The sequence below is a fragment of the Gadus macrocephalus genome, chromosome 1 (assembly GCF_031168955.1).
Source record: "Gadus macrocephalus chromosome 1, ASM3116895v1".
NCBI lineage: Eukaryota > Metazoa > Chordata > Actinopteri > Gadiformes > Gadidae > Gadus > Gadus macrocephalus.
This window is the reverse complement of record NC_082382.1, coordinates 9291869-9315421: the sequence shown is the minus strand read 5'-3', so window position 1 is coordinate 9315421 and position 23553 is coordinate 9291869. Positions and strand designations below refer to the sequence as shown.

The window sequence follows — 23553 nt, the reverse complement described above, 5'->3', positions numbered from 1 at the left end:
TGACTGCGTATGAATTGCTGTTTTGTTAACTGTAAACCTAACCCACTCACCAAACCCTTGTTCACCCTTTACCTAACCCACTCACCCGACCCTCGCTGATGACGGTTTTCACCGTCCCCTCCACACACACACACACACACACACACACACACACACACACACACACACACACACACACACACACACACACACACACACACACACACACACACACACACACACACACACACACACACACACACAGCTAGTGGTCTGGGTGTCTTGCTCAAGGAGGCCTTTAATTCGTTTTATGGTCACTTGGCAGGTGACCTGCAGCCTCCCCCCCCACCATAACACACACACCTGCCCCCCCAGGACCCCCCGTCCACTAACCTCCCAGGCCTTGTACAGTCGCTGCACTGCGCTGTTGCTCAGTCCAAACATCACGGCGAAGAAGGAGTTGAGATTCCTCTGCTCCTTCAGCCTGTGGAGCAAAGCACCAGGCTCAGGAAGGACAACACTCCAAGCCCCCTCAGAGAGTGTTGACATGAACACCACCAGGGCACTCGGGCTGAATGATCACATTACTGCCGAGGGAGGTGTTTACATACTGATAACCGCATTTCAGATTCTGAATTCAAATCAAGCTCAGCTAATCAACTGATTAAAGGTACTGTAGGTAGGATTTAAGAGCCATTATTTGAATGTAACCCTACAGCTGTTAGTGAGTGAAATGCTCTAGTCGACTGGTCCTTCCTCTGTATGAGCCAATTTATATAAAATATATAAATATATATTTTTTTTGGATTGACAATTCTTGTTCTATTTTGCTCTCTCTCTGTAATCTCACCTACAGCAGCCTTAAGAGACGGCTTATCAAGGGTTAGGGTTAGTGCCCCCCGCAGGCCGGCCCTGAACTCACGGGTCAGCCTTTATTCTAAACCAAACCAAAGCGACGCCTTACACAGAGGCGATCTTGACAAACTTCTTGAGCAGCGCGGCTCTCTTCATCAGGTCCTGGCAGAGGCACACCTCGGTCACCACCCAGTACTGCACCTCGTTGAAGCGCCGCACGAAGCGCTGCAGGTTGGCTGTCGTGGCGCCGGGGAACTTGCTGCGGCCGAAGACGTAGTAGATGAGCTCCACCTGAAGACGTGTGTAGACGTGTGTGAGGCACGCGGGAAGACAGCCAGGAGAGATTTCTATCTGGTTAGATACTGGAACTGAGGTATCGGCTGCCTTTGAGAATGTCAATCACAAGCAAACGCCTGTTTCCTTGTCGGCACTAAGCAAGCACTTGCTTCCTCCTCCTCATCATCGACGTGACGTCACTCCTGACTATTTGGATCCGTCTGCGCTGAGCGGGGTTTTTTGGATTTAGCATTTAGCGACTTCCAGCACGTATTAGCCCATGCTACGTGAAGGCGATCAAGGTCGCCATGGCGAAGCATGATGACACACAGGGCTGGCTAGGGAACAGGAATGCGTTGTTTGGACGAGCGTACCTCATGCATGGCAGTGAAGAGCTCCCAGTCGTAGTGGGTCAGCTGGCTGGCCACGTCTTTGGAGCACATCTGCTCCAGTGCGTCTGCCGTCCCCTGCTCGGGCCCCTGCTGCTCCTTCAAGGGCCTCTGGGAGCCCCAGAGTGGAGAGAGAGAGAGAGAGAGAGAGAGAGAGAGAGAGAGAGAGAGAGAGAGAGAGAGAGAGATTGAAGGACAGTGTTTCATTACGGAGGATGAGAGTGAGGGTAGTGTGTGAGAGGGGGGTTAGAGAGAGAAAAGGAGAAACCGAGAGAGGAAGAAAAAGAGAGAGAAGGGGATAGAGAGTGAGAGCTAGAGATGGGCTTGGAAAGACTCAAGGACCTACAAGCCTTTCGACCACTATTTAGCATGCAGCGATCGTTCTTCCCTCAGGTCCGCACCATAGAGTGCATTGACCTGGTGAAATGCTATTTGTGTTGGGACGACCTCACCCCTTCCTGTTTTTCTGTTGCAGGCACGGTTGAGTGGGGTCGCTAAAGTACATGTGCATGAGTGCTGTCCTTCTCTCTGGGGGCACTGAGGTGGAGTCATGCTGGGCAACATGGTTGTTCTTGCTTTATGCACCCACAACACACCCCTCACTTAAACACCATCCACTCATAGACCCACGACACCACTGATGAACCGACCTCACGCACTACGAGGTTATTGAGTGTCAAATAAATACTTTTAGTTTCGGTACTCGCCAGACTGTGACAGCAACAGTGACAGGTGGGGGGGTGTGTGTGTGTGGTCCACTGGGAGGCAGCCATGCGCTAGATGCCATCTCTAGCCCGCGGCGGAATGTAAACAAAAAAAACTCACCAGCCGTTCCACCTGGCTGGAGGTGCACATGAAGAGCCTCTCGTTGAGCCCCAGGCCGGTGGACACAGCGCTGGAGTCCAGCTTCAGCTGGGCCCTGTCTGCAGCGGAGGGGAACCCAGAGAATAGGCTTATACTTCAGTTCATATACAGTTCGTCAGACCTCACAATAGCTCTTGTGATTTGCTTTGGATGAAACCTTGCACTAAGGTTTGTTATGCTAGGTTGGTTTAAAGGCACCCAGTGCAACTTTCGAGGCTTAAAAATAAACATTCAATTTCTAGTCTTTTTTACACGTAGTAAGTTTCAATAACTCCATACCATTACATACCGACATTTAAGCAGCAAAGATGAGATGTCGTTGTGTGGTGAGAACTGATACAAAATCGATAACAACAACAATGCCGCCATTTTCTTTATTTTTTGTAACCTACAATAAATAAAGCAGGCTTCCAGTCAATGGAAAAATGGCTTCTCCCCACCGGCGATTGTTGTTGTTTACGATTTTCTATCAGTTCTCACCACACAACGACGTCTCATCTTTGCTCCTTGAATGTCGATATGTAATGGTATGGAGTTATTGAAACTTACTACGTGTAAAAAATACTAGAAATTGAATGTTTATTTTTCATTGAATGTTTACATAAAGTTGCACTGGGTGCCTTTAAGAGACATTTTTGCTTATCAAGAAAACATAGTGTGAATAGTTGAAAATACTGCACCCTAGTAGTTTGCAGGAAATGCCAAAGGGTATCGGGTCAACATTATTACATTACTGGCAGGTGCCAGTAATTCAACCAAATGTTGGTATCATAGAGGTTTATAGCATATTATTTCTGGATTGGATACACACATTTGGTTGAGGTTCTTATACTTTATTGTAAAGGCCTTTGTTTGTACATGTATGTTACTTATGAAAATGAGTGTGTAAGTATTACTAATCGACAAACTAAATCCTACCTAATGTCAGTAACATAGCATGTATGTTGGGGTTCCTCTGTGTCTTACTGAAGCAGTAATAGCTAGGTTATGTTAAGGCTTGATTATGTCACACTGTTCTATTTTGTTGTGCTGTTATTTTATGATATGTTAGTAATGTTATATCATGTTGCTTTGTGCTATGCTATGCAAAGCAATGTATTGCTAGGTTATGATATGAGCAGAATCTGAATACGTAAGTGTTCCATGCTGTGCCATGCTGTGCTAGGTGTTTCTATGCTGCGTCGTGGACCCCACCTCCCATGGAGTTCATTTTGACCAGGACGTAGTCCGCCCCGGGCTTCACCACTGCCGACAGCACCTCCTGTACGGATGTGTTCACTGGGAGCATCAGAGTGATGGGGATGTTGTCTGGCCTAGAAATCTCATACAACACTAGAGTAAAAAAGACAACAGAAACACGTGACATAATCAATAGAGGAAGGCATGATCATTTGCCGTAAATGGCTCCTTTTAAACAGTTCCATTTTAAATGATGTGAACTGTGATCGAAAGGTAGTTATGTTAGGTGAAATATGAGGATGGTATAGAAATATGACATTTGCAAAATGGAATTACATCATCTTACTGTTTTGCTTCCCTCTGATTATAATCACACACATTTGGTTTGAGATGCCCATATTTACGCTCCAACGTAACTGACCTTTATCCTGGCCTCTGATTGGCTGTAACCTCCCCACTGGTTCCTCGCAGTTGCAGAACCAATCAAATTGCTGGCTGTGCTGCTGCAGGGAGGAAACAATGGAGCACGTGGGTGACATTCAAATGACAGGTGCCAATAACATGACATTAAGATTAATCACCAACGACAACAACTGAAAGGTGTGTGCCGAAGCTGTTCTTCTGGTCGTACTAGTTGTGAGTCTACCCGTTAGTCATGATCGCATTCTTAGAAATAGAGTTCAATGAAAGAGTCAGCCAACTTACCCTGCTAAGGGAATGATTTCCATTCTCGGATCTGTGGAGATACCAACCCAGTAAAAAAATCTGGTAATCATCAGGTAATTAGAAGAAGAATGAAATAGATCCTATATAATCGATAAATAATAGATCATATCAACCTACAGTCGAGTCCTCCTCCTTTCTCTTAGCTGATCCTTCGGCATGGTGGACAGCCGGCTATCCGCTGCCACCTCCTTCTTCAGCCTCTGTTCGGGTCCAACAGAACCCCATGAGTAACACAACGTCAGCAGCCCACAGCGTCCGCCCCCCCCCCCCCCCCCCCCCCCTCTCCCCCATCACCCTCTCTTGGTCCTGCTCAGGCCACCGACCCATCGGGTGCGTCTGACCCGCTCCGTGAAGCCGGTGTGTGTTTCTATCCTAGCGCAGGTGGGGGGGGCCTTACCTCCAGGAAGTCCAGGGCGACGGGGTCCTCCTTGAGCAGCGGGCCGTAGAGCAGCACCCACTGGCCCAGCAGCTTCACCACCTTCTGCCTGGCGGCGAGCGAGTAGTCTGCCTTCTCCAGCTCCGAGCCCTTGGGCGGTTGGGCGTGGTAGGTGCGCCATGGGTTAAGGTCCCGGCAGCGAGCGTTGGTTCACATACAATACTCTGGGCTGTCCTCTACATAAACCCGCCGAGGCTGTGTTTGTGTAGGAGTGTTTTGAGTAAAAACATGTGCAATTACTTTTTTATGGATTTTGTTTGTTTTGTTGCATACTTGACCAATCTCCCGCCAGCTAATTGTCCTAGCCATTTCGTCTGGTGCACGCTAATTGGTCCACAATCACTTGATTGGGGACCATGTTAATTGGTCTGCAATCACACAACCTTGTTGGTGATGTCATTAAATAGGTCCTTTTCACAGAGGCGCCATAGCAGGAAAAACACAAAATTACAGGTTTGTTTGTTTTATATACCAGGGCACGGGTAGTAGACTTATTTTTACTAGTTTATTCTTCTTCCAGTGCCCTGGTACATAAAGGGAGCAAACGTATAATTAGTGATATGAGCGGAACCTGTTCCTGCAACGACTCTTCTGTGATAATCAACTCCGCAATCTAAATCAACCAACGCAGGTTCGCGTGCCAACGAGGTTTGCGCCACACAGAATGTGTTGAATGCAAGCTGTTGACATTGTCATGTCGATGGCATGTGCAGACGCCAGCGCCGCTGTTGTTACAGTCCCGCCCGCCACCTCACAGTAAACATCAGGGGATATTGGTGCTGCAGAGCTGGACACAGCTGGCTGGAGGCCATGAAGATTTTGTGGGTGAGTAAGAAGTCCCCCACGCAGGAATCTGTGGAGGAACACACAAAGCTCAGCACATATTTGATTGTACATGACAATGCAGTTTGACAAACTGCTGTGCAGCAGCATTCTAGGTATAGGGACTTTGGTCTGCATAATGCAGAGAGCGCCCTAGACTAGGAGATGAACCGGGACCCCCACCTATGGTGTCATTTCCGTTAGTGTCCAGCTTCACCTTCTCCAGCAGGTGTTCCAGAATCTTCTCTGGCGTTCCCGACATAACGGTGTACCTTTGGATTCAGGGGACGGGAAAAAAACGGAATTAGAAAAAGTGGATTTGATCGCTGAACTAGAGTAGATAAAAATGAGGGCAGAGAACAAGAGAGAAATCAGGAGGGAGAACCGAGAGAGAGTGTGAGTGGTATCATGGAGAAGTGTGCAAGAAGAGAGAACTGAGAGAGAGAGTGTGGGTGGAGTATCATGGAGGTCTCATGGAGGAGTGTGTCAGGGGACCAAACAATGCCAGCACATCACCAAAGAGGAGTCAACACTGCATTATTAAATCTCACTGAGGGGGGGGGGGGGGGGGGGGGGGGGGATAAAAGGAAAAACACACTCGAGGGTGTGATGAAAACTCTCTGCAAACAGAGGGTTTGAAGTCCGTTGCCGGCCACATGACGACAGACAAATATTAACATAAGAACACTGCGTTATTAAAATCACCAACAGCCTCAGCAAAGTGAAGTAGCTCCTTTTAGTGTGTCTGTGAGCGACTGTGAAAAGTGTTTTGGTTGGACAGCCCGTAAGTAAAGGGTGTTGCCACAGTTGTGGACCGTGCTTGGATCCACAGCTGGATGGGTGTGCCGGGCTGGGAGGCCTTTCTGCTCACTGCTTTACTGATTCAAAGATTTACTTTTAACCCTTTTATCCTATTCATGTAGAGTGAGTAGGACAGGAAGATATGGGAGATAGAGGGGTCTACGGGCGGGCTCTACCCGGTGGACCCCGCCTCTATGCCTACTTGCTGCTGCTTCCTGCCCCGCCCTGTTCAGTGGAGTCCGTGGTGCTCTTCTCCAGGACCAGCACGGTGTGGCCGTGCTCCTCCAAGCGCACCGTGTTCGCCTCCACGTCCTGAGACCCAATAAACACACAGCCCGGGTGAGCAGCCCCGCCGCGACCACGACCAGGGGATCTGTCCAGCCACCCACATGTGGCAGCTCGGAAATGCGAATGCACACGGACAATCGTTGCACACCTGCTGTCTGACAGACAGGGGAACACAAGCGCTTCTTGCTCATAGGCTACCACACATCATCAAACACACACATGTGATGATATGATACATACATGTGATGCTTTTACACATGCTAACTTGTACATGTGTGACTTGAAAGCATGCATACACTTATTAGAGCCATGCTACTTCTGGATGTGCTCTTTGCACACAGGTGCGAGTGCGTGTTGAGCCCTGGGGATGAGCTTGGATGAGGCGCTGGGCTACCTTGAGGATCCTGATGTAGTCCTGCTTGTCGACCCTCAGGAAGTGGCAGTTGTCCTCCCTCAGGATGATGGTGGCGGCCCGCGGCGCGTCGTTCAGCAGCGCCAGCTGGCCGAAGTCCTCCCCCTCGCGCAGCTTCGCCACCAGACCCTACGGACGGCTCGGTGGCGTCGGTCAGCGGGTCGGGAATAGACACGTGCACTCACGCAGCCCTTCAGAGGTCGAAGGGGCGAAGACGCACGAGCAGCTTACCTTCCCGTGTGTGATCACGTTCACGGAGCCCTTCCAGATGATGTACCAGGATGTGCCTTTGTCCCCCTGGCTAAACACTGCAACACAAATAAAGCTTTGAATTGGCGCCGTCATGCTGGTCATTTACACCTACGTCCACCTCTACCTCTTCATTAAAAACTAAAATAAATAAACTGAACATAAATCATAGGATTCTCCACTTTCATTGTGATGGAGGAAATGGAGGGGACGACAAAGATTCTGGATGGACCTTGGGTAAATATTAGTGATACAGTGATGAGAGCAGCATGTTTAACCAATGACATTGGTTGACAGAGTTCTCATGGTACGACGAGTGGCGTTCAGGACAAGGTTAAAAGACAAACTAAACATGTTGGTGTTGGTACTGTGTGTTTAACTGTAGACCATGTGTTCATGCATGGGATTTGTGTGTGTGTGTGTATGTTTGTTTATGAGTAAAGTGAATATATGTGTGTGTGTGTGTGTGTGTGGGTGTGTGCATGTATGTGTGTGTGTGTGTGTATGTGTTTGTGCCTGTGCATTCATGTATTCATTATGTGAGAATGAGAGACAACATTGTGTGTGTTTGTGCATGTGTGTAAAGGTGTATGTGTGTGTGTGTGTGTGTGTGTGTGTGTGTGTGTGTGTGTGCTCAAATGAAGGTTGTCTCCCAGTGCATTCCGGTGTCGGCGAGGCTGTCCCACTCACACACTGTTCCAGCCTTGCCGTGCGTCTCGAACACCAACACGGCCGCTAGCTCCTTGCGCACCTACAAGCACAACGTCGCGAGGTGACCACACTGAAGAAGGTCCTGCAGCACACTAGACAGGCAACCACCAGGCCATGACTTCAATCGTTACTATTGATCATTAGTACATGCTACACGTGAACCTCCTAAGATGGCGCGATTAGATTGATTCGCTATGGCAATATCCCATGATTGAGATCTCAAACTCGGGATATCGCGTGACGATCGTCTCGTCACACTAATAATAGCAAATAAACCGCTAATAAAAACAAATGAATCCCGGGAAAAAGGGTTATTTTGTTTATTTTCGGAGTGTTCACGTGTAGTATACAGTATATTAAAACAATTATTCAACAACACATATAAATGGGACAGATATGTGGACCAGGGTTATTCAAACTGCGTGTGTAAGCATAAATCGTGTGTGTGTGTGTGTGTGTACTGACTGAGGTGGAGAGGTGGGCTACAGCCTTGACGTGCAGCAGCTCCTCATAGATAACCTCAAGGTCCTCCGCACTCCTCTGGCTGGGGCTGGAGACACACACAAATACACACACACACACACACACACACACACACACACACACACACACACACACAGACACAGAGCCAGAGACAGAGACAGAGACAGAGACAGAGACAGACAGACACACACACACACACACACACACACACACACACACACACACACACACACACACACACACACACACACACACACACACACACACACACACACACGTTATCAGTCCGCATGGGACAGATCGACAGATACAGATGCTAAAGAAACATATAGGATATCCTGTGTTGAGACGTGAAATGAGCCAGAGATCGCTTCTAAGGCTTGCGTTGTTTCAAATTCTAAAATAATCGATGACATGCTCAGTGAACCTTCATAATCGGCAACTTGATATTCCCGGTAATGTAATTAGCGCAATCCCATAAAGTGTACACCAACACACATGCATTTTATTCATACGATTTGTTAGTAGGCCTACTGTTTTTTAATCTCTCACATAACATCCAGGACATAGTTTCACACCAGCTATCGTGTAGTGATGACACTGGAGAGAATACTGACTGTTTGCGTAAGATCATGGTGAGAAGAGCATCAGGGCCCATCTGGGACAGCAGCGAGAGGCCCTCCTGGAGCTCGTCCTCTGAGTCCCTCCCAGAGTCCCTCTCGGAGTCCCTCTCCAAGTCCCCCTCCGAGTCTTTCTCCAGGTCCTTCTCCGTGGACCTCAAGGGGTCCTGGCTGAACTCTGACTCCAGGAAGCGGTAGAACTGGGTGTCCTTGTCGTGGTAGTTCAGCTCTTGTTTCACTAGACATTGGCACAAATGGCAGAAGATATTCTGAAAGAGGCATCTAGGACCGTTGAGGGTGGAAAATGTACTGAGAACCGTCGAAACTCAAATATAAATACTAAAACTAAGATACTGAGAGAGGATCCCAAAAGTCAAGTGGCTATTTTTAAGTGTCCAAATCGGGCCGACCACATAGCCCCTAGCTTGATCGCAAACTAAATTATCATAATTCAAATCTATGATAAATGTGCCACCATTCTGGGTCATTTTCGTGCTTCACCAGAGCACAGTCATTTCGTCCTCTGGTGAAGTATTTCTGTCCTGATTGCAGTGGGGTTTGCAGTGGTGTATTTTACTCTCAAATTGATGCTGGATGAAAACGGCCTCATCACAAAACCACGAGTGGAGTCTGAATACTGTGGTGAGTGAGGAAACATTGTCAAACATGTCATGGCACTCAGATCATCGCTATTCAGGCTAATTGCACATTCATGTAAAATACTGGTGGGGGAAGGGGGGGGGGGGGGTTGAGACATTCCCTATTCTCAAAATCCATACAAACAAGCACAACATCAAAAGTAATAAAATAAAATATATATTGTGTAAGCCTTCACAAGTAGGAATTTTTCTGGCTCCTATTGAAAAAAATCACCATAATGTTCTGAATTTTAAAAGCTATTTCATTTTGTATATCAATATGTTAATACTATTGAATTCATAACATTGCAATGTTAAAGTAATCTGAATTTATTCATTTTGAATTCACCTCTTTGAAACTCAAATATGGCATTTCAACCTGAACCATTTCAACAACCTGATTTAGAAAAAATAATTCAACGTGCACTAATTCAGATGCAAAAAATCAAGTTGCAGATTTTTGAAATACTCATATTCAAGTGGTCAACATACGGACAAGATAATTCAAGCCATAGAAATTCAAACTGAAGTACCAGTGCATCACACGGACAGCCCTAAGCAATCAAGACCGAATTTTATCCAACAGACTGCTGTCATCATAGCTGTTCTGTTGTGCTATGAAGGTTTTTCCAATCCTGAAAACCCCTGTGTTTACTGAGGTCTGAGTTAGATTATACACAACTGACATAAACCGGACAACTTCACAGACTGTCCAAATACAGGCAATGGATTTAAAATAATAAAAAAAATGGTAGTGGTTGATTTCGATGCACCTGTTTTGACTGAGCGGGTTTGTAACCATTGTTAATCACAAAGCACTTCCCTTCCGTTTTCCCTCACCATGAACAAGAATGCCTTCGTCCACCAACACCTGCCACATGCCGACCGCCTGGCTCCTGGATTGGCCGCCCTCGTTGAGCTTCAACAGCCAATCGACGAGCTCCTTACCTGAGCAGCACTGTCTACAGACGTGAGATGAGGAAACAGGTAGAGTTTTATTATGAAGCTAGTATCGTAGCGAGAGATACCATTACATTTTCAAGAGGAAGAGGACACCAGTAGGAAAATACCTGTACGTCTTTAGGTGGTGCTTTCTGTCGCGGATCAGGGCGGGGTTGCGTTCTATCAAGCTGTTGTACACCACCCTCGCCGCCTTCAGGATGCGATCTGATACAAACTACATCAGGAGGAGGAGGAAATAGAAGCCCATCCATGAAGATCATCAGGAGCTTAACATTATGTATGAGTTTGACAGAGAGAGAGAGAGAGAGAGAGAGAGAGAGAGGGAGAGAGAGAGAGAGAGAGAGAGAGAGAGAGAGAGAGAGAGAGAGAGAGAGAGAAAGAGAGAGAGAGAGATAGAGACAGAGAGACAGAGAGACAGAGAGAGAGAGAGAGAGAGAGAGAGAGAGGGAGAGAGAGAGAGAGAGAGAGAGAGAGAGAGAGAGAGAGAGAGAGAGAGAGAGAGAGAGAGAGAGAGAGAGCAAAAGAGGGGGGAGAGAGGGAGAGGAAGGGGAGAGAGGGAGAGATAGTGAGATAAGGTGAGATGAAAAACAAGGAGATTCATATAGACAACAGCGAGAGCTGGCAACAAGAGCTATAATGAGAATATATGCAGATGGTAAGCTTCACACAAACAACCCGCTTCTACAGTTTGTCGGTGGAAAACAGAGGCTAGGAAAGTAAATTAGAGAGCAAAGTGTTCATCAGTGCTTCCGCATCGGAGTGATTGAAATTCAAGAGAGGGGGAAAGAGAGGGGGAGAGGGGGAGAATGAGAGAGAGAGAGGGAGAGAGAGGGGGAGAGACAGAGGGAGAGAGAAACAGAGAGAGCAAGCGTGCTCGTGGGAAGCTGGTGATGTGAAACATGTCCACGGTTGTGAGCCGAGAACTGTGTGGGTGCCCGACTGTAATTTGTGTAGGAGTGTAGGAGGCAGAATGGTGAGAATTAATCAAACAAAAGCCAGAAAAGTAATGGCTGTTTATACTCTCCCACACCTGAGCTCAGGGACTCCACAGTCCATCCACTGGCCGACACAGAAGGCACCGTTCTCCGTCAATGTCATTACAGTGGCCATGAAGGGACTTTAAACATATGTTCTGATCCATTTAGTTCTAAGCGTCTAATGGATATTTTTATTTATGAAATTGGACGTTTATGATTATTGCATTATCCGAGAAAACTGCAATGTAATCCTCCACGAACGCCTGTCAATCGGAAATCTTGCTCCGAAATCTCGCTGTTGCCGGAAATTTCCCTTGGTCGTTAACATCTCAATTCTCCTTGACCAATCTCTTAGATAACAGCCTAACAAAACAAGCACTTTCTTCAGCTCTCACTCCCGTTTCCAACGCTCTCTTCCTGCAGAACCCAACTCTCGTGAGACTTCTCCTCCAGCAAAACTTGATAAGACACAAAATCAAACTGACCACATCAAGTGAAAGGTAAACAAAAAAGTTGCATTTCTCTGTATGGATCCATTTCATAATGATAGAATATAATCTGAGCCGAACGGTGACAAAAACAACCGTACGCTATTGCCCCAAAAGGATTACATGGCAGGCCCGTCCTCTAGACCTAAAATGATCGAAAATAGTGTGGAAGATCCCCAAGTTCTCGGATAATGCTGAACAACATGCCAAAATATTACTGCTGCATCTAGATTGTACCATCCAGTGTAGGTTGTAAAACTGAATGAATAATGTGTGCCACAACAGAGACGTGTACGTCTCAGTGACAGCACCCTGCGGCTCAAGAGAAAACCCCAACATTTCTCTCCTCCTCCTCTGCCCCTGTTCTCCTTCCTCTGTCCTCGTGGTCTTGTGACTCCACGAGTGACTCAGACGGCCGTCTGTTTGTTCTCCCAGAGGCTCCGCTGTTTGTCCAAGGTGGGGCTATGGGCGGAGCCTGCGTAGAGAGCCCCGGACAGCTGACCACTTCCAGTGTTCCCGCCAACGGCTGGGACCGACCGCAGCCGGCACATCAGTCTGCCTCTCTCTGCTGTCATGTTTCCTAACCCCCCCCCCCCGCCCGCCTCTCTGGCCCCCGTTAACCAATGTGTACCGTGGAGAAATGACCGTAGGCCTCTGACCCCCTGTCTGCCGGATAAAGCTTGTTCTCACAGAGCCTCTCATGTACTGTAAGAGTCATCGTACACTGCATTAGCGCCCTCTGAATGCACCTGGAACAGGGGACTGGAATACACAAAGGCTGGCATCCACAGGGGATACCCACAAGAACTCAGAGTCGGAATCCACCGAAACCAAATACCTACACAATGAAACCAGGCAATGGCACCAACACACACACACACACACACACACACACACACACACACACACACACACGCACACCCATATCGTCTCACATACATGCACACACACGAGACATATACACGCACACACACACACACGCATACCCACACACACACACACACACATGCAAACGCACACACCCATATGCACATTGTCACACACACCAACACACACAGGCACATATACACACACTACATTATCACACACACACTCAGCGATACCTACACACGCACACAACAAAATGCCCAATGTAACACACATACATTCACACAAACACACACACACTGCGACACACACGCTGCGACACACAATGCGACACACACAATGCGACACACACACACAATACGACACACACAATGCGACACACACAATGTGACAAACATACACACACACACACCAACAGAAACATTGCCACATATATTGGACTGGCCAATTCCCAGAGCTGACATTGTGCCGCCCTAACGGGCTCCCTAGAGTCTACCCCGCCCCCCCTTCACCCCCACATATCCCTTTCCCAGGAGACGGAGCAGACAGCAGGTCACCAGCGGCGGCCCCTGCCTCCACCCTTAGGAGACCCCTAGTCACGTTCTCATGCTCGTCAACTTCAAGATCCAGAGGAATGGATTCTAGGAGGCCGTTCCCTTCATCACAGTGACAGCGTCTCTAGCTTGCGCAAGCAGCGGTTAACCTCACAGACCTGGAGGCAATCACACCAATAAAAACGTCCACAACACGACACTAGAATTACGTAAGCGGTTCCCTGGAGTACATTGGCCTTGAATTATCTACACCTGCCTGGTTCCGGCCCTTTAAGAGGCTGCATCGCATGCAGGTCACAGCCTTATGTTGCATAAATGAACCACGGGTCCAACTTGTCCCCACTCAGCCTCAAAGACCTTCACCAAAGGTGTGTGTCTTGTGGATATCCGTTATGCTCAAACTCGTGATCCATTCACTCACCTCAAGTGTTAAGCCTGGACTAAGCCAGGCCTTACCTTAAACTGTGTACTGTGTGTCTAACAAGCGGTACCACCATGCCAATGCGAAACCCATACCTGTGGTGACCCCTGTATTACTGCACTGGATGCAGTACCGAGCAGTCATTGAGTGGAACAGGGACTTCCAGGTGCAGTCTGTGTTTGACCTGATTTGAAGTGAGGGCGGCGTGGGGCGGCGCGGGGTCGCTGTGACTGAACGATGTGTCGACGTCGTACAAGGTGGGCTGAGAGTTCCAACGAGACGCATGTTTCCGCTGTGGCCGAAACTTTCTCTAACCCCCGTCGCTTCCTCCTCTACAAGCGACACGCCGGGTGGAAAACCCCCCCCCCCCCTCTGCCTACCTGTCATATCCCCTTCAGTGAGCGTCTGTCTGCCACTAAGCCACGTACTACAAGCTGGCTGGGTTTTTGCACGTTCTTCATTACTACAGTCACCACAGCACTACAGCATTCCCTCAAAGCCATCTAGGGTGGGCTTCTCAGAAGGTCATCCTATAGGGGTAACCACGAGGAGGGGCCGGCCGAGAGGAGAGCATAGAGTAAATACGTTAAAGGTCGACAAACACTAGCTGGGAACTGTATTTGGAAACTGTGTTTCATTGTCTTGACAATGAAATATAACACCCTTTCCATTCGCAATAGAGGTCCAACCCCACTCATTTACCGTGGCTAAACTAGCAACACTACGTCAGTGGTGCCCTTTCATGTGCAATGTTAACTTGATGGACGGAAAGTGAAAATCTCTTGTATACAATGTAATCCAGTCCATCAATCTAATTGTAGACCATTTCATAAGAATGCATGTTATAAGGCAGAGCGTCCAACAGAGCTCTACTCTCTGTCCTGCGGTCGTGTTTCCCCTGGTAGGACCATAGCCAGCATTCAGACAACCTCTTCTGAGAGGAAATCACTAACTCCGTGACCGGAGATTCCTCTAAGATAGTCCCCGGCTTGATGTTTACAAGTCCTGGAAAAACACACATGGCTTTGGGGCTAATGCAGCTTTGGTTGTTTGTTTGAAGGGAATAATGAAGAACTTATTTCAGGGTGAACTACCAGGAGGCCTGATGCATAGAAATACACAGCGTCTGTCCTTAGAAAGGGGGTTAATTTTTCCCCTTTTATCTGAGCTGGTGGACGATCCTTTGATAGACTGAAAGCTGTCTAGTTGAGGGCCTGGGCAGATTGACTGAGGGTAAATGAGGGATATGTACCCTGGCATGCTCTTCTGAGTCCTTGTTCCTCACTGCCACGCTCGGAGTGCATGGTTAGTAGTTAGCACTCGCATGGGCGGTAATGGAAGATAGGAGCGGAGCAACAACAAAAAGAACAAGTTCAGCAATTTGGGAGGATGCAAGCACAGCAACTCTGAGCAGCGGGCACTGAGGAACCTGGACATGACCACAGAGTCCGTGCAGAACGGGGTTTACAACTGTCGTCAATGATCAGCCAATAGCCAGATTGCTGATGAGCTAACATGCAGGACACTGTGGCAACAAAGAGTTAATAAGCAGTGAAATATAGATGAGATGTGATTTCGATATTAACAAGCATGATTTTAATAATACCAGGGTCAGGGGTTTAAGTCTCAATAAGGCCAATAATGTTAAAGGTTGTGTGGACTGTAAAATAGACAATAATGAGACAGTTAAGAAGAAGTAAGTGACCATGTGGTCTAAGATTTCAACATTTTTCCTTCTGTACGTCTCGATAAGCTGTATACAGTTTGAATTAGTATATGTTGATGAATCCCGTTCGATCCAACAATGGCTGACACTGTGTTCAGCAGAAGCAGATGCAGACTTAACAGAACATTGGCTAAGTGGTGAGCGATGGGAAGGAGATCAATCTGTTAATTGTTGTTGCTTCTGCCAAACACACCTGTTTCATTGGGTCCTTGGAATCCAGACTTTCTGGTAGTGGGGTCTGAGAAAAAGAGGGAGAGAGAGGGGTAATTAGAATCATAAAATTCTCATACATTTTGCACTGCTTCCAGTTTTGATGCTGCCCATGAAATGCAAGGTACTTCAAGTATGTTGGGTTGCAATGGCTTATGTGTGTTATTCAAAACAAAATACAAACGAATAAAATATGCTTGATGATTCCGTGTATTTAAAGACAACAAAGAGAATTTTGGATGGGTCATGAACATCAGCAAACACATATACACCGCACCCACGCCACACATTTTCTTGATGAAAGGAATTGCTTTCATTTGACAATTTCCTTCTCATCTTGCTGAAGGGAGAAACGCAAAGTGAGCGTTAACTTCCAAGGATTAACAACGTTGTCAGACCTCCGAGTGTCACTTCGTCTTAAAAGAACAGCTTGGACCAGATCAGATCACAGAATTAATAAAACTAAACAAAAAATATATATAATTTAACCTACTATCTGTCATGCATGCACTTTGGTCTAAGCTGAACTTCCTCTTTATGAAGTGATTCCCTGCCTCAAATTTTATTATGTCCATGTTTATGACCCCTGGCAGCTACTGTGCTGCCTATCGAAATTTGGGAACCATTCCAGCTGAGTTCACTTAGAAATATGCTTAATATGATGATGTTTATTATACAGGGCTATGGGGGAGACCTGTGCTTTAGCCTGTTGCTCCCAAGTTTCGGTTCAGGGGTACATTTTAGGATCAAAGCAATTATTGTGAGCTTTAGACAACATCGTTTCACTTTGACACTGTGTGAGACTGCACATGTGACTTGTTAGAGGAGCGGTTTATGACAGCCCGTCTACCTGTTTACACACCGTGCGAGATCTGCTGATCTGCTGCTATTCCTCACCATTTCACTGTCCAGTTCATTCAAATTGTTCCCCCAAGCTGTAAATCCACTTTCATAATGGCAGTGAGTCAGCCTGGTGGCCAGCCAGCCTCGTCACACGGTGAGAGAGTGGTGCACTGCCTTTTGGTTCGAAACAGCTTCTTTAAAAACGTTGAGAGGAGAATGGCTTGAACCTCAAAGGGTCACCACATAATGCATACAGCTTTTACCTGAAAGGGCTCTGGAGTCTGAGAGAATACAACACATTTCTATTAAATACACGCGCCCGGGAACGCGAGAGGAAAAACTCAAACAAAACGTAAAACAGCAATGTGGGTCGACAGAGGAGCATTTCGGATGCGAGGCATGCTGCTCTGCACACTGCTCTTGGTCCTTAGCACCTCTGCGCCGGTATGCAACCGCAACCACAGCAGCAGCCAGCATCCCTTAATGGCTCTCCCTGCTTCCTGGGAGGCGCTGGGCGGCTTGGTGTTTAGCAGTGAGGAGTTCCTGCTAATGGACTCTCTCTCAGGGTGCGTTGCGCACGCCGATGAATGACAAAATGACGAAACATAGATGGTGGAGTGCAAGAAATGCTTCAACAGAGAGTCTAGCATTTTGCGCATACCGTCTGAACATAATTTCTCAAACAATGTTGCGAATGCCGCTGCCTGTGGTATTGTGCCAGAATGTTAATGGAGAAATGTCCCAGAGGTCAGTAGTATGGCACTGTGTGTGTATTGCTTACATTGCCGTCCACCTCAAGTTGTTTCTAGCTTTGTATATAATTATTAGATCCTATCTGACGTGACAAAATGAGTCACGAGTCACACAGAGAGGAGAACCCTGAAAAAGGGAAATGTGAGTTTTGATATCCTCTTCTCTTCAAATAAATAGACTGCAGCCAAGAAGCTGGAGCATCTTGGTGACATGTACCAAACAATGCATCTGTTGGGGCATATATGCAACATTTAATGTGAAAACTGATTGACGTGTGCCATTATTAAACCTAATGTCATTCTAATAGAGATTCTAGATTTCCCAAAAACAACATGTTTAACCTTTTGCAAAATGTAGTCACAGCGGAGATGTTTGGTGAGAAAATTGACCTTTGAAGTAATGTCTCATAATAGTCAAAGTCCAGTAAATTTAGAGCCCTATTCTGGCCCTTCCTGTGACCTGATGGCTCCAGCTACATGAACTTCCTCTTGTGCATTCTTCAGCACACACTGGCGCTCCTCAACGACGACCGTGAAGGAGTGTAAAAAGGGGTGGATGGAGGTGAACAATAAACAATGCACTATTAATAACCGCATTTTTAATAAGGAATAAAAAATGATGTCTTTGTCCCATTTCTTCCTCTCCTTTCCACTTCTGTATCAAAAAAAATACTGTCAATACTTATAACTTACTAATACTTCTAATAATCCTTAAGATGTTGCTTGATGTAGGTAAAGAATAGGATGTTATTTAACATGTTACTTACTGATCTTAATTTGACAAACCTGTAGTCCTCAGCGTAGCAGACACTCGGCCAGTATGTACACCAGTATGCACACCAGTATGTACACCAGTATGTACACCAGCAGCTAACACCAGTAGGAGACACAACGCCAGCAAAGAGACTCTGCCATCACTGCCAACCACTACCGTCTAAGATAGCATAGCCCTAGAGGCACTATAGGATTATGCCATAAATCAAAACCAGCATCATACTACCAACGAAGAATTCTTGCTATTGGGTTGATGAAACTTTAATTAGGTATAATTGAACTATTGTACTCACGGTGAGTCTGATTTCATAATTCCCCCATAATAACAATAACAACCTTCTAACGACAATAACATGACAGCAATACCAGCCTTCTATACTTCTTATTCTAACAGTAGCCTAATAAGATTGCTACTTCAAAGCACATCACGGGTAACAATCTGCTCTTCGCATCTGCATTATGTCAACAACTAATCGTCCACTAAAAGCAACTACCTCCTAATGGCACTAAAGAGGTCATTGTCCTATTAGATCGTTGTCTGGAATAGCCTACCCAGCTGATGCCTCGTATGGTCGCCCGCTGCTTCAGGGCGCCTCGGTCCGGGAACACTTGATAGTTGTAACTCCGGAAGAGATGCATGGTCTTCTCTTAATAAGAAAACCAACCACAGCGACAGACAGCGACTCCGCAGAACGGTCGATCCACTCGAGACATACTTTGAGGTATGCTAGATATCACACCGGTGCATTAACGGCGTACAAGTGGTGGTAGTAGCAGTAGTAGCAGTAGTAGGCGCAACAGTTAGTTGTCAGATCCATTCAGGAGTCCATATATGTTTTTTTAATTCGACTTATAAAGCAAAGAACAGCAACAGGATTCTAAAAGCTATAGACGTCATCTGCCAAGAAATTATGTTCACAAAAATTCCAGGCACTGGAGAAGTCTGCTGCTTCTTCGTCTGTATCCAAACAAGCATGACGACACGTTTTTGTAGGAAACGCGCAAGTTGTGTCTTCAGCCGCCCCCAGCGCCCGCAGCACAGCCGCCCCTCCGCCTGCAGCACAGGCGCACTTTGCTGCCCGCGGGCTGCGGGCTCAGTGCGCTTCACAGCGCCTCATCAGAGATTAAAGCGCTCCGTTCAGTTTAGCCTGTCCAGTCTGTTGTTCATTCATTTCGTTTAATCAAACCGTCTGCGATCGTCTGTGGTCGTATTTTGTGTAGGCTAAACATTACTTTGAATTTAGGAATCGTCGTTGCATGGAGGATATCTAAGAAGCTTATATCTAGACTATAAGTATAGTCTATATAAGCAGAGGAGATATTTAAGTAGCTTAATTTAATTTAAAAATAAATAACAATATAGCCAGTAAGTATATTATATATGCTAGGCTTTGTGCTTGTTTCCTTTGAAATGTCCTTGTACAGTAAGAGACTATAGGCCTACTTCTTCACATGCACTGCCTAGAGTGCTGTACAGGTGGTTTGCAACAGCATTTCAGGCTGCTGCTGCTGCTGTTTGCGCTGTGGGCCATGCACGCCACACAACATGCCAGTAGGACTACTTATCAGATGGGCTAGATTTATGGCCCACTGCTGTATGTGGGCTTGAGATAAAGAGTTTCAAGGGCAGACCGTTGGGCTCGCGATGGCTGGGGCGACGCTGAGCTTGCACTGTGCATGGGCCGAGACTAGTTAACACACGACCACTCTTCGAGTGCATGGCTGTTTACTCATGGCGTTGACGATGGGTTGAGGATATTGGTGTGATTGGAGGGCTGCCAATGTACAGGAGGCCCTAGTCAATGAAAATATACCCTTGGCTACTCTTTATCGTGATAAATCTATTTTTTTATGAAGGGGGATTGTGTCTCCCCGGGTTTGAAAGTCCCAGTGCTCACAAACACTTTTAAATCCTGCTCTCTGTAATATCAATATTGTTAGGGGAAATAACTGAATCAAACTACTGATCAAATGTGACTGTTCAGTGATTACATTGTAAGTTTCCCAAAAATGATGAAGATAAGGCAAGGCCTAAAAAAAAAAAAAGTTTGGTTCCTGTTGGTTGTCAGTTGAGGTCATGGGTAAGTAGGGAATTTATTTTATTTTTTTATTTTATTTTTTCCAGCGGCAGCGAATGATAGGTAGGTTGTTTTCATTTAAAAACGAGAAAATTCGCTCATCCTTGTACAGAATGAAGAGGTGCTGTACCAAAACGTAATTATAGTTTGCATCAAAAAAAAAAAAAAAAAAACTTTTTTTTTTTTTATAAAGCTCATAAAATAATTTAGGTCGCACATAAATTGACAGGGTCGGTCGGAAACCGGAACCAAACAAAAACATTTTTTAGGCCCTAGAATACAGATGTTAATGTGCATAAAATACTGTGTTCATTGTTGATTGTGAACAAATAACTTACTTCTACCAGCACCGACGTCCCTTGTCTGGATGGGAATAACGTTGTGATTATTGCCTCCATGGAGAACATGGCCGCCGCAGTATCTGAATGAAATAAGATCAATAATCACTAAGTATCTATTATGCTGTAATACACATCACTTTTACTTGTTATATAAGCCTTGAAACTATGTCATGATTGAGGAAAAAATCAATAGTGTGTAACTTGGTCGACATTGTCGACTAACAGGTTACAACCCATTGATTTTTCATTGATTTATTTTTGGGTGTGTTTGACAAGCACACACACACACACACACACACACACACACACACACACACACACACACACACACACACACACACACACACACACACACACACACACACACACACACACACACACACACACACACACACACACACACACACACACACAAACACGCCATCTGAAGCACTTTGAGTGCCTCGAGAAATGATATTTAAAAATGCAATGATTTTCATAATCGTCTGCCACCAGACAAACTAAATTCTATTAAATGTGTATAATACTAAACAGTAAGTAGTACTCCTGTGTATTCCACTAATGTCTCCCGTGGCCTACTGTGTGGTATGGCTACAGCAGGCTGGACATGTTACATAAGAGACAGAGTTGTTTAAAGCCCAGCTATTGTTCCAGCCCAGCACTGCCCTTCCTGCAACAACCCAGAGTTCAGTTGAGCTGCCCTGCCCCCTGAAGTACCCTGACCACTGCTTCTCTGTGTGTGTGTGTGTGTGTGTGTGTGTGTGTGTGTGTGTGTGTGTGTGTGTGTGTGTGTGTGTCCTAAAGCCTTTTTTTTTTTTTTAGCAATCCATAGCCCACTTGTATAGGACCTGTATCCTTCAATAATTCCATTCTAACTAACCTGAACAAAAGAATGCATAGTATGAGGATAGAGTGCGAAGTTGCTTTGCCGAGTTATAACAAACAAGATCAACTTGAATCTTTATCTTCCTGTGCTGTAACTGCAGAGCCTTGTTCTCCTCACCACCAGCATGACATCAAACTACTCACCAGTCTGGTTATATTTTCAGTGGGTTTTTGTATATTTCCGTTTCCTTCATAAAAGCTTAGATTTCCCAGATCCATACAAATAAGGAAACAAACAGTCCAAAGGAAGAACGCACCTTGCCAAACGAGTGTTGACGTCTAGGGTTGGGTATAACTCTGCCTCCCTGCTCAGTGGCTTCGGTGATGCACACTTCTCGAGGAGTGAGGAAGCTTTGGTTGTCTTTCTTTTGAACGAAAGGGAATGTAAACAGGCTCACGTGGCTAAGAAAGAACATAGCTGAGGCCTATCTGCGGTGAGAGACACGCAGGGGAAGGTCAATGTCTTGCAGGTTTTATGCTAATGACTGGAAGAGATGCTGCTGGAGAGCCTCGAGTGATACTTGACTATCATTACCAGATGTGATCCAATCTCAAGCGAGAAGTAAATGTGCAATCGAAATGATGATAATTGTCCTTGTGAGGGACATGTGGAGCAAGTGGTTTTTTAAAAAGGCTGTGTGGAAGTCCGACCGGCCACGACTTTATCTAGCTGATGGTCAGAGAACCTGTGAACAGCTGTGTTGTTATTCTTACAATTTTGATTATATTATTATTCTTCCTCTTATCATTATCATCACAAATTCTAGATTAAGTTTCACTCTTTCCTCAATGTCAAAACTCTTAATTCCTGACTCAATAAGAGAAGGCAATTTCGGCTGTACAACATTTCGAAGTAATGCTGCCCTCTAGTGGTGATACAACAGCCATTCAGTGCACGGACCAATGTTGGAAAATGTGTTCAGATGTGTTCATATGATATCAAAAGTGTGATATGAAATAATGCTTCCCCGTTTTCTCATCTTCCTGCCATCTTGTGTGAGGCATTAACAAAAGGTTTAACGTAAAATGTATGTCCAATGTGATGAGTGTGTGTGAGTGTGGGTGTAGTTCGGTGTGTGTATTTATTTTGACTGTTCTTCTGGGAAAGGGAGAAGGATTTCCTGCAACGCTTCTACGCCCATGGAATGTCTCCTTAGACAACTGGGGTTGTTGTCTTCTGCCCAATCCCCTTTACACACACCGATAAGACCCCCCCCCCCCCCCCCACACACACACACACACACATAAAATGCCCCAAACCTCCCCTCGCCTGCACACACACACATCTACACACACAGCCACACCCATATATAAACAAACACAAGCACGTGAACACCCTTTTCCTTCCACAAGACTCCAATGGCTAGTTCACAGCCAGACCCCATGATGACGGACAATGAAGCTGATGATGGCAGACGTTGAAAGGTTAAAAGGTCATTATGGATGAAGGCAAAAAGCATGCAGTGCTGTGTGCTACTGAGTCTCTGCACAAATGTACTTGTTATAACGGTAATCTTAGTATTCTGCAGTGTCCCATAGTAATTTAGGAACAATTTAAGAGCAAATAAGGGTTGAAGTGACCACTCTGTGGTGGCAATTGTACTATTACACTGGACATTACTTAATTTTAAGGTTGACAATGGTGTTAATAAAGTCAATACTGCTAAGATTGTATCTGTATTTTTATGTTTGTATATGTATTTTTATTTCTCTATTCCATAAATGAGAAGCAAAATTAAAAGGATCTCACAACACTGAAAACTGAGCGTTATATGCCATTACATAATGAACCCAAAATGTGTTGTTTTTATTCAGCAAAGATATCTGATATTTTTATTTTATACATTTTACCTGAGGTCTTTTCTTCAGGCTTGAGAGGTTTTCGTAACATCCTGCTTGCCTGCTACTCTTGTCATTTCTCATCGGCTCGGAAACTTTGAGAGTTT

The 23553-nt window shown here is 45.8% G+C and overlaps 1 protein-coding gene across 7 annotated transcripts in view; it reads right to left on the bottom strand.

The window, feature by feature from the left end:
- Window positions 1–23553, bottom strand: part of rapgef3 (Rap guanine nucleotide exchange factor (GEF) 3) — a 28267-nt gene extending 4714 nt beyond the window's left edge. Inside the window, exons 1-22 of one of the 7 annotated variants that reach the window (XM_060043048.1) lie at window positions 23459–23553; window positions 20720–20802; window positions 15918–15962; window positions 10799–10905; window positions 10569–10690; window positions 9088–9328; window positions 8453–8537; window positions 7967–8027; window positions 7259–7335; window positions 7010–7156; window positions 6530–6639; window positions 5710–5798; window positions 5472–5557; window positions 4666–4809; window positions 4386–4468; window positions 4248–4278; window positions 3964–4045; window positions 3558–3695; window positions 2325–2422; window positions 1485–1610; window positions 944–1125; window positions 373–463 (exon numbers count right to left, since the gene is read on the bottom strand). In XM_060043048.1, the coding sequence (XP_059899031.1) occupies window positions 373–463; window positions 944–1125; window positions 1485–1610; window positions 2325–2422; window positions 3558–3695; window positions 3964–4045; window positions 4248–4278; window positions 4386–4468; window positions 4666–4809; window positions 5472–5557; window positions 5710–5798; window positions 6530–6639; window positions 7010–7156; window positions 7259–7335; window positions 7967–8027; window positions 8453–8537; window positions 9088–9328; window positions 10569–10690; window positions 10799–10905; window positions 15918–15962; window positions 20720–20802; window positions 23459–23498 (2268 nt within the window). In that variant the 5' untranslated portion in view covers window positions 23499–23553. Of the gene's footprint in view, window positions 1–372; window positions 464–943; window positions 1126–1484; window positions 1611–2324; window positions 2423–3557; window positions 3696–3963; window positions 4046–4247; window positions 4279–4385; window positions 4469–4665; window positions 4810–5471; window positions 5558–5709; window positions 5799–6529; window positions 6640–7009; window positions 7157–7258; window positions 7336–7966; window positions 8028–8452; window positions 8538–9087; window positions 9329–10568; window positions 10691–10798; window positions 10906–15917; window positions 15963–18855; window positions 20301–20719; window positions 20803–21751; window positions 22801–23458 lie in introns of those variants that run through there. The other 6 variants (XM_060043820.1, XM_060046036.1, XM_060045116.1 and 3 more) reach the window with 6 other exon arrangements.